The 20,934-nt window shown below is 37.2% G+C and overlaps 1 protein-coding gene across 1 annotated transcript in view; it reads right to left on the bottom strand.

The window, feature by feature from the left end:
• Positions 1–20,934, bottom strand: part of LOC111158654 (nesprin-1-like) — a 229,526-nt gene that overhangs the window by 76,970 nt on the left and 131,622 nt on the right. The window contains exons 10-16 of the mRNA XM_022520845.1: positions 20,564–20,701; positions 19,223–19,387; positions 9,646–9,758; positions 8,923–9,091; positions 3,231–3,327; positions 2,268–2,470; positions 416–580 (exon numbers count right to left, since the gene is read on the bottom strand). Of these exons, the coding sequence (XP_022376553.1) occupies positions 416–580; positions 2,268–2,470; positions 3,231–3,327; positions 8,923–9,091; positions 9,646–9,758; positions 19,223–19,387; positions 20,564–20,701 (1,050 nt within the window). The remainder of the gene's footprint in view (positions 1–415; positions 581–2,267; positions 2,471–3,230; positions 3,328–8,922; positions 9,092–9,645; positions 9,759–19,222; positions 19,388–20,563; positions 20,702–20,934) is intronic.

Here is a 20,934-nt window from a genome sequence, read left to right as displayed (position 1 = left end):
TCTGGGAGCCTGTAACCTTCACATCCACATACTCTCTGGAATTGTTATACGTTAAGAAAGATGCTAATTTCTGACTCTTATTTTAGATACACTTGAAGTAAGTCCAATTGCTGTGAAAAGAAAAAAGGAACTAGCATAGAAGCAAAGAATTATGATTTCAAACATGAGTCGTTCCATGTCTGTAGGCTCCATATTGTCAAGAGAATCCTTCAATAAACCATACATTTCTGTAATGTTCCTCTATTATAAATGGGAAAGAATAAAGGGCCCAAAATAAACATAAAGGTTCTAAACACATCTATAATCTGCCTAAATAAGCCCATGCTACAACAATAAAACAGTCTCTAAACAGACTGTTCACCTCCACATTTATAACATGTGCATGTTCTGAGCATATAGAGACTGAAAGACGTACTTGCTTGACTTCCATGAACAACTCCCTCCATCTCCCATTCAGCAATAGTAACTGCTGTTTAAGATCACGGGAAACCATCTCATCGCATGTTTCAATTAGGAAATTGCCCGCATCATTCATGGCAGCATGCTGCTGTATCCAGTGAGGCAAATTTCGGAAAAAATCCTATAAAATAAACAATGCACACTATTGTAAACCACAGACCAAAAATTAATAAAGGATATGGAAGTAACCAAACTATGAGAAGTATCTTTGTTCTAAATTTGCACAAATTTTAAGGTAAATGTTAGCTCTTTTTCCAAATGCAATTTTCAATAAAGAGGTTCAAAAATAGGAACTAAAAACGCTGTGTCTTATTACAAGAAAAAATTTTATTTTTTGCCATAACTTTTGCTAAAGACAAAACAAAACATGATAGACATTTTCTGTTGTTCCTATTTTACAGATGAAAAAACTGAATTTCTGTAAGTGTAAAGGACTTGTACATAGTCTTCGGGCTGGTAAATACCAGAGCCAGGGTCATATAAAAGGTATGGTATTTTACAGTAATGTATAGTTTTGTTTAAAATTTATAAACAAACTTTGACCTATTATTTTTGGTTTTAAAATCTGAATATAGTACATGAAGATAATTAACAATCATGGATATAAATCATTGAAGAAAATTTTTTAAAAATTAAAAATCTGGGCCAAAGAAGACTTAATGCAGTAATATCGTTTCTTATTTGTTTAAGGTTACTCACTTGGCAATGAAGTAGTTTTCTGCTGATTTCAAGTTAATATATATGTGCTTGTGCATACATATACACACACACCACAGTAAAAACCAAGGATACCAAAGATAATTCAAAATCTATTTTATAAGCCATATGTGGGAGGACTTCCCACATAAATAGAAGAGAACACTTCTGTTTCTGGTGGTTATAATCGCTTGGATGAAATTAACACATATGACATCTACTAGGGTACTGCCAGTCTAATCAGAAAAGCCAAAATCTGTATGGGCATACAGTTCTTATCAACCTCAACTACACAAGAATATTTAATCTATGTGAAATAAAGAGTGCTAAACATTTAAAAATTATGCATCTACTTGCATAACACAATAATAGAAGAACCAATCTTGGATAGCAAGCACTAATTCTAATGTATTTACTATACTTTTTAATGGAAGCCTGGTATTTTAATATCTTTTACATATAAATTAATCTTTCATGAGAAAATATCAGTTCCCATTAAGAAGTACATATACAGAAATCAATCCATTTTATACAAGATTTTAATGTAAGTGACATTGAAGTAAAATGGTACCTCTTAAACCCACACATACACCTGTAATTGAACAAAAAATATCACTCCTGCCCACTCTGGCCACTCTGAACCCTTGTCTGAGGGCTGATAAAATCCAAAAAAAGAATATCCAAAGAGGAAAAAAAAATCTGATGACCCAGACGTCCAGCTGGTGTGTGTCATTACACAGAATCAATATTATGTTGTCCTCTCTAAAATGAGGAAATCTACAGAGGTCAGCACCCTTCACGTACAGACCTAATGGTAAGTATACTGACCTCTGTTACCCCCTGGGCTTCCTGGGGGTTTGGCTGTCCCTCCATAGGTTCCCGCTTTTCTGAATGCAAAAGCAAAACACTGAACTGATCAGAGTGGGAACTGTTTTAATGGAACTTCTATAAAGCAGAGTATTTCTTGGCCTAAAATAATTTATCAACCTGAGAGCAGGCAAAGTCAAGAATCTTGAGTCACATTTGCGAATATGTAACAGTCCCTAGAGAACTCTGCTGTCTCATTGTTAAGTTTGGGTGTATTCCTTTCCTTTGGTAAGAAGCAATCTTACCTTTTTGGCATGCTCTGACTGATTTAGCATTTTCTCTGCATCCTCTAGCCAGGCCTGAAGACTGGCCACTGTGTTGCCATATCGATCCCAGTTAGCAATTACTTCCTCCAGCATGCTCCGCACGCTCCTGACTTCTACTGAAAGGTTCCGCCACTGGGCCGTGGTTTCGTTCATGAATTTCATCACATTCTCGGCTTCTTCCACTAAGACAGATACAACAAATTATAACCCTTACTTTATATTTCAAATCCACCAAGTTTTTTTTTTTCCCTATGGGCTATACACTAGTGTGCAATTATAATTCTTCTTTAGTTTATAAAGTTAAAGAATGAAATGTTACAATTTCTTTCAGCTAATGCTGGGAATATGTTATACCATATTCACAGGCATTTATAAAGGTTAAAAGTGATAATACATTTAAAATTTTTGATAATTGGGAATGCAATGAATGACATGTATTTTTTCACATTTTATATGCACTCAAATACATGGTCACATATATAGTATTGGTCACAAAAGCAGTAATTCATTTTTGACAAACATGACAGACATATTTACAAAATGAAGCAAACATATTTTACAACGTGTGTCTTCACACTAACTTTTCATTCACTTGATAATATTCAAGTTACCTCTTTTTTATCTAATCCTCATAATTGAAAATAGTTTAGAAAATAGCAATTTAGAAAATGAATGCTTTGTTTTTTCTTTCTTTTTTTTTTTTTTTCTGCCTCTTCTCAGAAGATTACACACAGAGAAATGCACACACACACACAGTACGATTATATGGGTCAGACAGGTGTTGCACAAAGTCAAGGGGACTGAAGCCAATATGTGCTCTCCGGGCCCATGGCATGGTCACAGAAAGATTCAGCAGGGAAAAAAAAAATCTGATCACAGAAACCTGTAGGTTCTAAATTATACTGCATTCAACAGTTCAGCCAGTTCTATCATGTGTTTTACCTGACCCGTCAGCTTGGACGTACATCTCTGCTGTCTGTTTCAAGATCTGGTATGTCACTTCATACTGTTCAAAGAACTTGGTATTTTCTATAAAAGACTAGAAAGGGGGAGTGGTTAGAAGATGGCAAATCCTAGGCACCAGAAGAAATACCAAAGTCCATTTCTTCAAGAGAGGAATAAGGGTATTTTGCCCAAATTTGCCAACCTCACGCTTGTAAAAAAAAAAAAAAACAGCAAATTAATTCAACTGCTATAAAATAACCTGGTTATTCTGAGACTATAAATTGATTCCACACTTTTAATTCTAACTCAGCACTATTGAGAAAGTATTCTATTTCTCCACACAAGGGTTTGTTTTTAGAAGAGACTGAAGTCTCTCCAGACAACCTGGGGCTAACATTTAGAAAGCACTAAATTTGGAAGAACATTTTCTTGTCCAACTGTGTTTGAGCTGTGGGATTTTGTTGCTCTTTGAACATTAATTCTGGTGAATGATGGCTCTGAGGAACTTTGATTATAAATAAATGGCACAGTGCACACTTCCTTTAAAATAAAAAGTACAAAAAATGTTTACAAGTCGAAAAATTTTAAATAATCACATAGCCCATCCACAAGTGTAAAAATTACAGATAAGCCATGTCTATAGCTGTATGTAATTTACATATGTAACAGAGCCACCATCAGCAAATGGGCACTATACAATTTAGAACACACAAGAAATCCTTAGGTAAATTTTATTGTTAACTCTAGGAAATATGAAATAACCCCTGTTTTGAAGATTAGTCCTGTTGTAGTAAAAAAAAAAAAAAATGCAAATATAGTTATCAACATTTTAATAGTACAACTAGTTCCTATGATTTGAACCCAGTAAAATACTTGATAAGTGTCTCTATTATAAAATGCTCTATTATAAAAAGCTAATTTGCTTTTAAAAACCAGCTGAAGTCCAGTGTGATATGTTCATGAATACTTTTAATATGGAGATGTAAAATATTTGAGTGCAGATATAAAACTTCATAATGTCATAGACTTCCCTCAATTTTACTGATAAATTTTTATATTTCAAGATAACACTTAAAAACATTCCATGCATAATATATTTCATAGCATTTTATGTTTATAGAGCACTTTACCTATATATAAGTTACTTTTCAGGAATATAGTGACCAGGAAAAGCTGCGAGTTACCTGGAATGAAGGGTTCCATGAGGAACACTTATTGCAATATTTTAACAGGCTGTATTACTTTGGTAAGTAAAGCAATTAATTGGTTAAGTGATTATTCAGCCTCATGTTCAACTCCCTTAACCTCCTTGTTCCCCAACTAGGGAAAGAGTAATTTACGGCAATTTAATTTTGGAATAATTAAAACAAATGAATATATCATAATTTGATCAAAAAAGGAAAGTTACACCTAATGTGCAAGACATTGAAGACAATTGAAGAGATAACTATATTTGGCAATGTTTAAAAAATATTCTCTGTTTATTTTTGGAAGAAATTTCAAGAAGCTAATGAGAAAACAATTGTTCTAAGTGTGCGAGGAATAGGAAATAGTGGCTGTATTGGACAGAAAAACTTCATTAAATATGCTTTTGCTTGAATTGTTTACAAATTAATTACAAATGAACAAGAGAAAAGTTGATTTCCAGTTTCATTTCCAAGGGGAAAAACAGGATATTTTTAAAGAATATTATAAATGTTATAGGGACTCATTAAAGTATTTTTGAGCCTTTCTATTAGAAAGACAAGGCAATTAATTTTTGAAGGAATATACCTTATTTGTTATTTTACCTTTTAACTGTTTCATTTATTTTGATACTTTTTTCTTTCTGAACACAGAGTAAACCCATTTCATAGCATGAATTATTTTGCATATTAATATCATTTTAGCAGGAGGACTGCTAAATCTCCTTTTTACCATGAGCTAACTAGACAGTCTCTCAGAAGGGTGCAAAAGAAAATGCAAATGTATATTTAAAATAATAATAGGATTAATTTATTCCTTTAAAAATAAGGCTTACAGGGCACTTGCGTGGCTCAGTCGGTTAAGTGTCTGCCTTCAGCTCAGATCATGATCGCAGAGTCCTGGGACAGAGCCTGCTTAGGGCTCCCTGCTCAGCAGGGAGTCTGCTTCTCCCTCTTCTTTTGCCCCTCCCCCCTGCTCCTGCCATTTCTTTCTCTCTTTCTCAAATAAATAAAATCTTAAAAACAAAGAACTATATAATTATTAAAAAAATAAAATAAAAATAAGGCTTACATTTGGCTATCAAGTTCAACAAATAAGCCACGTTAAAGCTGATGGCACTTCAAGAAAAAGAAGATATCTCTTTATCCCGCTAAATCCAAAGTATTAGTGGAAGATAACCAAACTTCTCTCACAAGATAAATATAGAGATACATAAATTTCATTCATTGATTTCACTTGAACAGAGCTAAGCCAGGTAATTTAAGATTTAAAAGATCATCTTTGAGAAGAGGTTTTATCAGACTTGCCTACTTAACATTAATAAAATAATCACAAATAATAAAATAAGTGTTCACATTACTTATGTGGCATTCACACAGGCCACAATTCCAAGAGCTCTCCTTCTATGGAAAAGAATGAATTATCCTATTTCTTCCATAGTAAAACTGGAGCATGTGTTAACAAGCATGGTCATGTCAAGAACAAGTATGACAGCAAAAACCAAACCGATGATCTCCGATTTATATTATAGTATGTAATCTCTTATGAATAGCATGTGGTCCAGGTTTAATTAGCAAGCATTTGTGGAGTATTTTCCAAGAGTTTCTTAAGCACACGGCAGCTGCACACTTGAGCACCTAGTACAGAGGTAAGTAGGAAGCACATTTTCTGATTCTCTAACCCTTTAAAACATGGTGGGTTTTTTGCATATGAATAAGATTGAATTGAGAATTCAAACTAAGGAAAAGATAATTATGGAACTTTTACATCCTGCATATTATTTTGGTTAATAGATGATATAGAACAGCATATGGCTCATTACAATAAATTTTTTTAGAAACTAAGAAAAGGATTAGATTTAAGAACCTGACTTTATTATTTTATTTGGAAGTCTTCACTCTTTGAAATAGTCCATCCTAAAGAAAATTATTTTCTCACAAATTCCAAAGGGATGAGAGAAGCTATAGGGGGTGTGAGATAAAAGGAAAGTAATATGTGTCCATCTTTCTTCCCTACAAAAGTCCCTATAATCCTATCACCATCATCATCGTCATCATCATCACCATTATTACTAAAAATTTGGGAAAGACTAAGTCTCCTAGAAATTAAGTTATTTATGAAGTCACATGGGTTGTAAGTAGTTGATTCATTCAACACATTTCCATGTGACTAGTGGCCAGACTCCCCGGTAATATCTCCCCGACTTCACCCCACTCTGCCCCAATATCATGCCTAAACAGAAATTATTATTTCTGGGGGCACCTGGGTGGCTCAGTGGGTTAGAGCCTCTGCCTTCGGCTCAGGTCATGATCTCAGGGTCCTGGGATCAAGCCTCGCACTGGGTTCTCTGCTCAGCGGGGAGCCTGCTTCACCCCACCCCCGCCTGCCTCTCTGCCTACTTGTGATCTTTCTCTCTGTCAAATAAATAAATAAATAAAACTTAAAAAAAAAAGAAATTATTATTTCCGTCACTGTCACTATCAAGCTATAGTATGTAAGTGTAAAATACTGTTGAATATGAACTAACATTAAATGTAACTAACATTTACGTGAGCTGCATTCCTTAATTCACCAAGCTACAGGAGATTGTTTTAATTATTTGGTCTTTTAAGTTAAACAACAACAACAACAACAATAAAACTTTCCCAGCCCATTTTGTTAGTCAGGTTCAGTGCTGAAACTTTTGGTTTGGAATGATGTGACTTCAAATCCTGAAGAGTCAGGATTTGAGTCTTCTTCTTAACCAACTTCTTACCAAGAGTCTACTTCTTATCAACTGTGCCACCTGGAACATGTGGGTTGAGCACTGAAAGGCTCCATTTTTCTCAGTGAAACTACATGGAAATGCCCATCCCCTAGGGTTGTCACTAGCATACAAGGTGACACATGGAAAACAATGAGTTCATGGGGATCACTCAATAGCCCAATTTACTAAAACTATTAAGCAAAAAATACTGTAAGGCCCTTCATAGAAAAGAAGGGTTAGCAATAAATAGGTGTTTTTCACCATGGAATAAAAATATTAAGAAATGTTCATTCAGATGTGCTACATTTGTTGTGAAATTGGCAAGTTTACCAGTAGTTAAAAGTTATGAAGCAGTTTAAAACCAGCAGCTTAGTGAACTTCTCTTTACTTTATGAAGAAAGCAGAACTAGGTTTTTTTTTTAATTAACATTACTTCTTTTAATCATTAATATATAACTCTCTACTTACATATCTTTTATTTGAGAAGTTCAAAGAGAATTACTAACAACCTTTTATTAGAACATTAACCTGGTGGAACACTCCCATTAGGCATTCAATCTGATTGTCCTTAAATAGGGAGAACAAAGATGGATCCTGCATAATTACCTGCTGAGCTCATTGTGTACCATTGACATGACTAAACCCAAAAATACAAATGCTTATCTGTGCTTAATGCTTAAAAGACTAAAGTAATTGCTCAAACTTAAAAAATAAGATTTTTCATTATTTTCCAAAATAATTCAGAATAAGGGAACACATCATAACAGATTTCACATTTTTTGACACATATTTCCAAGACAATTGTAGTAACCCTAAAGAAAGATTCTACTGTAAATGTATCTTTTCCCAAATGCATCTTGTTCATTCATCACTTTAAAAATCTAATTAAAATGTAGCAAAATATATTCTGATTCTAGAATACTTCAATAATGATATGGTTTCAACAAACATTCAGTCATACCAGTTACAGAGCTGCTCTGACTAATCATATTAGAAATGGGCTTTGATTTTAAATTTACTAATTTCTCATTTAGAATATGTGATTAAACACAAATGGAGTAGTACAGGACTGAGATGACTTACGCACAATAACTTTGAAAGCAAGTTTGTATTGCTAATAAATTTGTGGGAGGGTTGTTTAACAGAAATAATCTACCTTTAATAAATAATTCTCTAATTACATGTAAATAGAAATTGCTAGTTAGAGAACAACCTAATATCTTCATAACGGAGGGCTACTATTCTATGTAGATATGGAATTATTCATACTGATAGCCCAAAATATATGATGATCCATAAAAATTAAATTGGTACAGAGACTCAGAGACAAGAATTTTACTTTTCCTGCATGCACACGAGAAACAATGAAACTCGGAGACATACATATTATAGTTCCCATATGAATAACAGAGAATGTTTTTTAGAGACATGACATAAGTATTTTTATCTCAGTTTCAATGGTGAGCTCACAATCAAAGTCATGGGTATGCAATGTAAAAACTTTTTTTTTTTTTTTTAAGCAATAAAGCCAGTCACAAGGGTTTAGTATGGTTAATACAGCAAAATCTTTCTATTTTTCCAAAGGACATAGGTGAATATTTCAGATTATTGCAAAGAGCTAACTTATATCAAGCCCATTTAACACCCTCGTACCTTTAAACTCAAGATAAAAATAATAGCGTCAAATAAACTGGTAGGTACGAAATGCTAAACCCATGTGTCCTCTGATTTCTTTTTCAAAGCACCAGGGAGACTTACGATGTAGTTTTGCAGAAGCAGCTCCACTGACTCTCTCCTCCCATACTTGATGATCCAAGATTTCAGCTTTGACTCTGCAAGAACCAGCAGTGAGAGCAGACGGTACTTTAATTCTAGAAATTCCATTTTCATTAAGTGCAGCTCTGATGTGGAGGAAACAAAATGAAACCTAGAAATAAAACACCGAGAATTTACAGAATGTAACTAATAGTAACAGAACGGTGCTTACTTAACCTGTTACACGTTACACGTCAGTGCTAAATATAATAGCAGGTACAAGGTCTTCTAAACTCTGGCTGATCAATCAGTATCAGGAGATCTGACTCCTTTTCTAGCTCTGGATTTAAAGGCAAATCATGACTGAGTGAAGTATTTAATTTAGTTCTTTCCCCTGCCAAGGCAACTCTCATCTGTTTCTTTTATAAGCTGTTTTTGTAATATTACATAATGTTCCTCACAGTACTGAATAAAAATACAGTCTCTGAAGAAACCATTTCTGTGATTTCCAGGCTGTGGGTATATTCAGGTCTACTCTTTTCAAACAATAATACATTAGAACATTGGCATTCTTAGCATATGTTATGGGAACTCGATTTTTATGTACCGAATGAAAGCATCTCTGTAAAGAAAAAAAATCAATTCATTGAAAAGAAAAGAAATGGAAAAAACACCCACCAAGCATTTTTAAAAAGACACTTCATTTATAATCAGCCGTCCTCTTACCTCTCGGCCATGTCCTCTAACTGATCAGGCGGCACTGGGATCCCGTTAACAGACCTGGTCTGGTAGATATCATGGAATGCTCTTTTGTGAGCATCTGTGTTTTGAAGCAGATCCTAGATACAATTTAAAAAAATAAAAAAAAAATGAGAAAACATGTTCACAGGAGGCTAAGAAGCATAATTTTCAGCCTGTGCCGATGAGTCAATGTACTCAACAATCCGATCGTGCATCAACATCCATATGCGGCTTGGTGCCTCTTGTAGGTTTTTACCTGGTCCAGGAGCCCTGGTGCTGGTCTAGAAGGCCTGCGCTAGAGCTGTATCTAATAATTATGGCATCTTTTAAACACACATGACACTTGCACGGCAATGCATTCAGACATTTTAAAGGCACATGGTCCAAAGGAAAATGTAGTTACTGCTATAAACAAAGATTTGTTAGGATTTTCCTTCTTCCTTGATTTTGAATATACTGGTTTTTAGAAGCTGTAAACTAAAGGCAACTGGCTTAACCCTTTAATGGTAATACACACACATTCACACATATATATTACTCTCCTGTTATTTTATTTTGAATGCATGTGGACTACTATACAGTGCTACTTGTTCACCATTTAAGTCAATAATATCACAATATCATGAAAATACTCTTATGGTTTAGAAGATTTCAAACAAACACAGGGAATGTCCCATAGATATCAGAGTGGAAAGATCAAATGTGATCTTTACAAATATTCTTTGTACGCTATATAGAACCACACAAATTTTAATAACTTATCTAGATTTGTTTTCTGAGTTTTTCACTGTCGGTAGACTTAGTTGTATTTAAAGACTTACAGGTATGTCACGGTTCCTAGCCAACTTCTCACCCAGAAGCAAAGATGAAACGTGGTTCATGCCATATTCTCTACAGTTTAGTTTATTTCTCAATATGAGAATAAATACCCAATAGCTTGTCACTCACTGAAAAGTAAGACCCATTAGACCACCGGAATGATCCATTAAGATTAACAGTGTTTAGCTCACATTGAGATTTAGTGGATTAATTGGAGAAAAGAGAAGCAAAAAAACATCCTAAAGCCTTAAGAGAAACACTGATGGAAGGGGGAAAAAATGAAGGCTCCCATATATAAATTAAAATGTTAAGGTTATACTATAGGTTGACTAACTGAAAATAATAATTTAAAAATGTTAAGGTTATATGTGCTTGCTCACGTAAAGACATATGTGTTTGCGCCTTTTAACTTGAGGGCATTACTTTTTACACTGTAGAAAAATCTAGGGCCATAGTATTTCTATCCTGGTATATTTGCTATGATCACCTATTGATCTACATGGGTAACTGTACAGATATTCACAAGTCACTCATGCCCAGAGGGAGACCACTGTGTGCAGGAGCTGATCACAGGGGACAGAAGACCAACCTAAAACAGCTAATGACTGGGAGTATTTTAGTCACTCCTTGCCTCCTTTATAACATTTAGACATACTTCTGTGGCTTATGATCTTGGCTGAGACTCCTACAAGTGAGTGCAGAGCAAATTTAGAGCCATTACCCCCACATAGCTCTGATGTATTATATATGACTACATGTTAATATATGAGCAGGGTTCTGGGACTCTATTGGAACACTCCTATGCCCAGTTGTTTTCTAAACAGCTTTTCTTACTATAGTCAGTATCTAGCTAATGGAAAGAATCTTGACAAGAGGGGTGCCTGGGTGGTTCAGTGGGTTAAAGCCTCTGCCTTCAGCTCAGGTCATGATCCTGGGGTCCTGGGATCGAGCCCCGCATCAGGCTCTCTGCTCGGCAGGGAGCCTGCTTCCTGCCTCTCTACCGACTTGTGATCTCTGCCTGTCAAATAAGTAAATAAAATCTTTAAAAAAAAAAAAAAGAATCTTGACAAGATATCAGAACAAACAAAAATGTTTTCAAAAATATGATAAAGGAACTATAGCTGGTGTGATGCCACTGGCCATCGCACTAAAAATCAGCTAGTTGCTGAGCACAGCATGCGACTTTCACTCATTGGTGGGCTCAAAGGAAGTAAGAAAAATCTTTTAGGTCTCCAACTCCCATTAAAATATGACCCCAAAACTGGATCATAGACCTGTGAGCAAAAATAAATGGAAAAAGCTGACTGTTTGAGGCAAATATCTATACCCACTGCTGTAGGAGTTTGGGTCTTGGAACTTGGAGAAGGCGAAAACAATGAAACTCAGAGTTCTAATGAGCCAGAACCCTTAAATACTAACAAAAGGAAACTGGTAGGAGTGTAACAATATCGGGCAAAATAGATTTGAGAATAAAATCATTATATGTAATTAATCGTTTAAGGATAAGCCTTTTAATTTACTAGTGGCTATCTTGATTCTGAACTTGAACATGTCTAGTAAGCCTCAAAATACATAGAGTAAAAACTGATAGAACTATAGGGAGACTGACAACACCACGTGGCTGTGGGAGCTACCAAAGCCCCTCTCTCAGCAACTGAGATGAAGCAAAGGAACAATTGGGGTAGCAGGGGGCGGAGAGAGGAGGGAAAGCTAGGGGAGATGGATGCAGATCCGTGGGCCTTATGGGCTTTTGTAAGACTTTGGGAATGCTTATTTTGAACAGGTGGGAGCCAGTGGGAAGTTTTGAGAGGGCTGAAATGAACTGACTTGTATTTTAAAAGCACTGCTGTGGCCATGTTACCCATGAGGGTAATGCCCCACCCATGAGGCACCGCTTCACATAGCTTCTAAAAGAGCACAGGAGCTGGATTCCCTTCCACCTCATTGAGTACTCTTTCTCATACTCTTCTGCTGGTTCATCTTCTACTCTTTGATCTCTTGATGGTAGATTCCCTTCAGGGCTCAGTTCTTGACAGGTTTTTTTCTCTGTGTATACTTCCTTAATTTCTTTAGTGTCAGAGCTTCTGACATCCTTCTATATAGCAATGAGTCTGAATATTTATCCCCATCCTACACCTGTGTCCTGAGCTCCTGTCTCTTATCTCTTATTATCTATGCCACATATCCTGTACCATATATATATATATGGCATATATATTTATATATAATATAATTATAATATAATATAATATACATATATGCCACATATATACTGTGCCCCAGGCTGAACTCCTGACCTTCCCCAAACCTGCTTTACTGTCTCTCCATCTCAACTAATGGAGACCCCATTCCTCCAAATGCTCAGTTGAAAAAAATAGTGTCTCATATGACTCTCCTTTTTTTTCATAATCAGTATCCAATGCCAAAAATTGCTCTGCCTTAACAATATTCAGAATCTGACCATTTCTCACCATCTCTACAACTACAATCTGGCTCAAGCCATCCTACATGGATTATTGAGACTGGCTCCCTGGCTTCTACCCTCCATTACTAACCCAGTCTCTATTCTCACATAACAGACAGAGTGATACCATCATTCTTCTGTAAGAAAGTAGATGGGAAAAGACAGTTATGACAGGGAAAATCAACAGTGCCAAAAGCACAATTAAGGAAAGTAAGGAAGTGCAAAGAAACAATATTGAGGAGAAAATAGGGGCTTAACTACATGGAAAAGATTACCAAAGAATATTTTGAACAATTTTATGCCAATGATTTTGAAAACTTAGTCAAATGGACAATTTCCCAGTAAGTATGAATCTGTATTACTGACGCACTTAAAATTCTGAATATTTCTCATCATTTTTAGGGGCTGAGAATACAACAGGAAAAAAAACAAACAATAATTCTTGCCCTTATGGAGTTGATACTAGAGTATAGGAAATCAAGCAGTAAATGAGATACATAATTAAAATAGTGGTTGAGAATGCAGATAAATGCCAAAGAGAATAATCAAGCAGGGAAGAGGGGAAAGGAGTGGTAGTTTCAAAGGGGTGGATGAAAAAATGCTAAGAGTTGACTTTTCAGTAAAGGCCCAAAGGAAATGAGGAAGAATGTACTGAGATTAATCAATGCGAGAATGTTTCAGGCTGAGGACAGAGAACATTCCAGAACAATGGCAAGGGCAAAGGGGTTCAGATGGGAATGTGCTTGCCTGTTTGATAACATCTTTTCAGCAAGGTTTCAGTGACAACCTTAGTTAAAACTGCAATACCCTTAATACTCTTTGTCCTTTGACTTTCTAACCTAATACATAATTTATTTATTACTTAGTTACGTTTAGTATTTCTTATCCACCTCCTCCCATTAGAAGGGAAATTACATGAGTGTAGGAATTTTTCTGTTTTTCTTCGGGTGCATCACAAATGCCGAGAACATAACTCTGCAGATAGAGAATATGCAGTAAATATTTGTGGAAAGACCACGAAACATTAGAAGCATAGCCAGAAGGGTAGAAAGAAAATGAGGAAACCAAATGAAGAAAGTGGTTCAAGTTGGGGCGCCTGGGTGGCTCAGTGGGTTAAGCCTCTGCCTTCAGCTCAGGTATTGATCCCAGGGTCCTGGGATTGAGTCCCACAAGGGGCTCTCTGCTCAGCAGGGAGCCTGCTTCCCCGCCTCCCTCTCTGCCTCTCTGCCTACTTGTGATCTCTCTCTCTGTCAAATAAATAAATAAAATCTGAAAAAAAAAAAAAAGTGGTTCAAGGATAAGGAAATAACTATGTGAAATGCTTTTGATAGGTGAGGTAGGATGAGAACTGAGAATTGAGCACTGAATGAGGAAGAAGGATGACTCTCATGAACCTGGCCTGAGCAGCAGGCAAGAGAAAGCTCGACTGGAATGGGTTCTCAAAAGAACTGGAGAAGAGAATTCTGAAACCTAAATGAGCACAGGTAATTCTTTCAAAGAGCCTCATTGAAAAAAGGAGGAGGGAGAATGTACAGTAACCAGAGGGGAAGGGAGGGTTAAGAAAGACAGGTTCTATTTTTAAAATTTTGTTGATTCTTTTTAAAGGAATCTTTAAGATAAGAGGATTAACAGCATATACTTTATGTGGGTGGGAAAAAAAAATCCATCAGAGAGAGGGAAAAAATTTTAAAAAAGGCAAGAACTGCAGGAATTGTTTACTGGAGGAAAGCAGGGAGGATGGGAGCTCATACACATGTGGAGGGGCTGGTCTCAGTTTGGAGCACAGATGGTTCATCCCTAGTAACAGAAGTGAAGACTGAGTATTCGGGCACAGATGCACGTAGGTGGGTTGATGTGGTCGTGGGAGCCTGCGGAAATTCTTTTTTGATTGCTTCTATTTTCTCAGAGAAATAGGAAGCAGTGTCACCAGCAGACAGTAAGGATATGGGAGGAGGTGTGGGAGATTTGAAGAGGAAAGGTGGAACAGTTGTCCCCAAAATAAAGAGGCGATGGAGTCGGGAAATGCCTCTGGAGTGCCAGGCAGCATTAGGGACCCAGCTGGGTTAGTCATCGTGCCTGGGGGTGTGTTTCTCTGCAGCCACACGCAGCTACATATGGTGTGGGGGGGCACTAGGCAGTGAGTGGGCTATAACCAGGGTTGTGTTTTAACCAGGCCCACGAGACAAAGGAAACTTGGTCAAGACAACTAGTGTGTATATAAGTGATGACCTTTACTGATTCAGCACTGAATTTAAGTAGAAGACCAAGGGAAAGGATGACATGAAGAGGGGGAGAGGCAGTAAAAATCATGGATTATAGGGCATAGAGTCCATGCAATTTAGAGTTGGGGCAAAGTTGGTTAGACAGTGAGATAGGTGCTTGAAAAAGAGCTTGTGTGTCGGGGGGGTGGTTTCAGTTACTGGTGATGACAAGCTTCGGACTATGCCTATATCTTGAAGGGCTAGAATAGGGTGTAGGATGGGATCCCTGGAAGACAAGAGACCAAGAAACTAAAAGGCCAGGTTATTGGTAGGATCATCTGTGGGTTACTGAAGTTATTAAGAATTATGGCATGCATAGTGATGCAAGAAATAAAATCTTCAAAACAAGAGGAGAAGTGATCTAGGTAGGGCTGATGACTACAGTAGGGATGGGTAGTAGGTGGTAGAGTCTGATGGCTATTTTTATGATTCCTTACAACTGAAAGCCTTGTCCAAAGCAATACTACTACTAAAAATTAGGAATTTTAATTGCTCTACATGTATTATGTGATAGCTTTGTGGACACGGTTTAAGTTTAGTGTTTAAAAGAATCTGGATTAGGGATGTCGAGGTGGCTCAGTCGGTTAAGTATCTGCCTTTGGCTCAGGTCATGATCCCAGAGTCCTGTCCAGGTACAGGAACCAAGTCCCACATCAGCTTCCCTGCTCAGCAGGGAGCCTACTTCTCTTCTGCCTGCCATTCCCCCTGCTTTCTCTCTCTCTCTCTCTCTCTCTCTGACAAATAAACAAATTAACAAAAGCTTTAAAATAAATAAATAAAACAATCTCGATTATCAGCTATGTGGCTTTGGGCAAGGCACTTTACCTCTCTCTGCCTAACAATTAATCATTTGCAAAATAAGGATAATACTACCTGTCTCATATCTTACATGTCAAGTGCTTAGCAAAATTAAGTACTTAAGACAGAAATGTGGCTAAATGCTCAATCATAGTTAGCTATAACTCTATTTCTTACCTTCTTAGATAACTAAGCTTAAGGGCATCTGGAAAATAGAAAAGCTAGCAAAGGTGTATCTTGCTTTTCAGAATAATATGACTCTATATACATGCAAGTTATTAAAAAAATAACTTTGGTAAAACCATTTATAAAATGACCTTTTTTCAAAAAACATATTTTAAAAATTAGCTGAATCCAGTTTTCCAACATTTATTATGTATTCAGCAATGAACAACTGTCCTGTGGTGTATATATATATATATATATATACATATATATATATATATTTAAAAGATGTGAATAATACAGAAAACCAAAAATTCTAGATCCTGATAGCATATCTAAGTTTTCGTGGCAAAGCCGTCATTGCTTATAGACTGCGATAGGAAGATAATATTCTAAAACCTTCTTGCTTATGTATTGATGCGTCCTATATTGTGCTCTTTTTGATGTATATATTGCATTTCCAAATGAGCTCAATATACCAGCAAAAAGTAGTAATACCAAATTGATGGGCTGATTTTTCTACTATTGAAGGGGCCTAGAATTTTAGTTATTTCAACAATGATTCAAATTTCCCACATCAGCAAAGCTGATCTTACTCTAGGCACCTAATAAATATATATATATATTTTTTAAAGATTTTATTTATTTATTTGACAGAGAGAGATCACAAGTAGGCAGAGAGGCAGGCAGAGAGAGAGGGAAGCAGGCTCCTCGCAGAGCAGAGAGCCCGATGCGGGGCTCGATCCCAGGACCCCGAGATCATGACCTGAGCCGAAGGCAGAGGCTTTAACCCACTAAGCCACCCAGGCGCCCCATAGGCACCTAATAAATATATTTTAAGTGAGAGAGAATTGATGTTCTAACTGACAATGACATTGTTTTATGACTCTACGACTTTAAGGACCTGTGTTCAGACCTAGTACAAGTCCCTCCCTCAGTAAGAAGATCATTCTGGAGCTCTGCCCTGAACCTAGTCTTCATCCTTACCTGCTTCTGCTTGCTTCCTGTTGTCTCTTTGCTACATTCCCCAGCTTCTGATTTTTAGTCTCAGATAAGCATCTCCTCCAATTCCTCCCACTCCCCTTTTCTCTACTCCATTTCTTTTCTTGTTTTTATGGTTGTTTACTGCACTTTGGCAAAAGGATGGTTCTCGCTGCACACCTGGTGGTTGGCACAGGGTTTCTCTCTCAAGGGAGCCAGAAGGGTCGTGAGGAGCCTGGAGTCATAGAATCACTGAGAGATACACTGGCAGCATGTATGCATCCAACTTAAAACTCACTCCTGAGCAGGGATTGTGCAGCCCAGAGTGCGTGGCGAATTAACATTTCTGCTGACTCTTATCACCTAGTAAATAGCACAGCTAATATCGTTGGGCATTTTCTCGAAGGTGGAGCATTCAAGTCAGACTTACGTAGTTATGCAAACAACAAATACATGCTGTGTCTCAAACTTCTAGATTGGAGGCACCCCCCCCCCCACCCAGTTCCTCTGGAGCATAATACCAGCACACAGTAGACCCTTAGTGTATATTTGCTAAATTAACACATTTAACCCATAATCGAAGCATACTCTACATTTGATTTTAAATCCTAAGGTGACTTCTTTTGTGTGAAATATTCATATTGGTTAAACATCATTTTAGTTGATACATGATGCATTACATGGTATTTAGGATGAATTGTAATTTGTTAAAGTGGTATCATTTGTGTAACACTGTTTCAGAATTTCCCTCTATTTTTAATATCCTGGGAACCTCAATATGGACACAGCCTAGGCTTTTCTGATTGTAAGAAGCCTCAACCCTGGTTCAGTCCCAGAAAACCTCTTGGGACTTGATCTCTTATCTTCCTTCTCCACAGACAGTACAAACTAGCAGGCCTGGATTTTACGTGTGTGTATCTCTACCCATGGAACAGATCCCAAATGGTGTTCTTACCCGAGAAGTGGATTCTAAGGAGTTTTCTGTGTGTTTTGTGCGTGTTGATGGTGGCAGGAAAGGGAAAGGCTAAGAGATAATCAGCAAAACTTAAAGTGTCTGGAGGTACTGAAGAGAGGCCAAGAATCCACACAGGAAGGGCCCCAATTGTGCAGGAACAAAATCTTCCTGTGTCCCTCTTGTTTGGTGGCCGAGTCTGGGTTGAGTGAACCGAGTTGAGAGGGCCAGGAGTTGAAACTGCAGGACACCAATGTACCTCTACATTTCTGGTTCCAAAAATAAGGTCCGAGAGGGGCATGGGACAAAACCTGTCATGAATTTGCTTTACAGTTTGGTCTAGAATATATAACAGTCTATTCCCTTGAAGCAGTGTTAAAAATGTTAATATTTTGGCAGAAAATATAAATGAGCTATAAATTGCCCCTATGTGGTCATCTCTGCTTGGCTGTTTTCCACCTATATAGTAATTCCCACCATGACACAGTAAATGTGGTTCACAAATTCAATTGTACAAAATGCAGGATTGAGTTTAATTTGATGTTGATGAAAAATAGCATTTTTAAGTTAGGTCTGTACTATGACAGAACACAAAGAGGAAGGATGTTAGAATTTACACTAAGCACACTGACTTAGCAGTAAGCTGAAACATTTATAAATAACTAAAAAGTCATCAAGGCCTCATCCCACCACTTCCTTAAATCACCACTGTCCTTCAACCCCCTGCCCCACTACAGCACAGGACCTAAGAACTTGTCAACTTGGCTTGCCTTTCTTTGAGAATGGAGACAGGAATGAGGTCTACAGCCGAAGGCCAACCACATTATGTTATAAATGTGTATGGCCTATGGGCTTATCTTTTAAAAAATAACATACAGCAACAGCAATAGCAATAACAAAGATAACCACAGTTGAACAAATACCACGGAGCTACTGGAAAATACCTCAGAAAATGAATCTACAGGGACTGTCAGCCACAAGCATGGGTGAGGCAAGTTCCGCATCTCTGAAACGGTATGAGCGATGCTTGAGAGACCCGTGTCCATGGAAGGTCTAAAGAGCCACATCCCCAGATCACACTAGGACTGCTGTGCCAGAAGATTTCCCCACCAGAATTTTTACCTTGTGTTGCTCACGTTTTCGTTGTATTGTGTTGGCCGTTTCCTCATGGACCTGCTGAATGGTAATTTCCTCTCTCAAGGCCACCTCTGCTCTGTATAACCAAGCACCTATGGTGCCCAGAGGTGCAGGGAGAGATTTATCAAGCTGTATATGCCAATCAAAGAGCTGAAATACAAAAGAGAAACACATAATTATCTTTAATACAGAAGACAATTCCTAAAAACTCACACAAATAATTCCCAAGGCCCACCTAAGGGTTTGAGTTAATAATTTCAGGTTAACTTCATAAAAATCAAAGAAGACGATATCCGTGTTCTGAATTTGATACTTTGAGAATGAGGAGAAAATCATAGTTATGAGAAAGTTTTGAGGAATCTTAAAATACATCTGAGACATGGAAGGACATTATTGAGAGCTTAAACAATTTTCTTCTTAGAGAAAGAGCATGGAACCGCTGCTGAGTTTCAATTTGGCTTTCACTGAAAGGGAAGGGACTGGGTTTGCTGAAATGCTCAAGGATGTAGCTATTATACGCTAGCTGATGCGTATCCTTTAAAATCTGCCACATGAGGACAGGTCCAGAAAAGTCAGGGTCATCCGGTCATCTCTGGAGGAAGTAGAATATTCAGGATTGCTTCTATGATAGTATAATTTCTAACTATTTCTTAATTTCTACCACTTTATACAATTCTTAAGCAGTGTTTCCTGACTTATTGGAATGTCAGGTGGGAGAAGTTGAGGTGCTTAGTTAGAACTAACCTAGTCTCTGGTAGAGTTTGTGGGAAAAGGATTAGATTATAAAATAAAAAGATAACAGGGTAAGTTCAAGGCAAATATTCTGATTAGTGATAGGAGTTTCAGAGGTTTCGAAATCTTGGCCTTTAAGTTTGCAGAATATTAACATGAACGTTATTGAGCAGTTCTTCTTCAGGTTCATGAAGGACTGGATAAGAAGATTTGCTTAAATTAAAGGCTGTAAAAATGACTGTGCATATAGGCGGATGACCGACTGTTGGTGAAACCTGGTTATAGACTTTAGAGAAATTGTCGAGGCTCCATTCTCGGGAGAGTCATCTCTTCTAAATGTCCCAGAATTGAGTCTTTCAGGATTTCCATCCATCATCTACTCAAGGGGGAAACTATGTACAAGGCAGGCAAAGCAGAAGAGTTGTTAAGCCGAGTACTTCCACTAACTTAGAGGAAAACTCCCATAGGTAAGCCTTTCCTGTCTTGGATAGAGGCTGTAGGACCAGATGAAATATTGCTCTGTAGAAAAACATGATGGAAAATGTTCTTGACTGTTATGTCAGCCTTCATGAAATTAATCTCGAGAGAACTTACCCTGGAGGACACTCTGTCCCAGGATTGTTTTACCAACGCTTGGTCAAGTGACAGTTTACCGTTTCTATGTACAGGTTGTATTAAACGTTCAATCTGTTTCCTTTTTAATTCATATTGAACTCTGAAGTGCTTAAATGACTAAAAGAGGAAAAAGAGCAACAACATGGAAATGAGTCAAAAACAGCAAATGCATTGGAAACCACATTTCCTACATAACAGTCCTTTATAGTGGGAAAACACTCAATATACGTTGTTGACATAATGATGATCGTCATGATACTGATAGCAGCTACTGTTCCCCAAGCCCAATGATGAGCTTGGTCCCATGCTAACTCCTCTCTACACATCATTCCTCAGGCTCTCTCCATAAC

Source organism: Enhydra lutris, unplaced genomic scaffold, assembly GCF_002288905.1.
Source record: "Enhydra lutris kenyoni isolate GAN:26980312 unplaced genomic scaffold, ASM228890v2 scaffoldscaffold62, whole genome shotgun sequence".
Classification (NCBI taxonomy): domain Eukaryota; kingdom Metazoa; phylum Chordata; class Mammalia; order Carnivora; family Mustelidae; genus Enhydra; species Enhydra lutris.
Note: the sequence above shows the minus strand (reverse complement) of the source record. Positions and strands in the feature narration are given on the sequence as shown.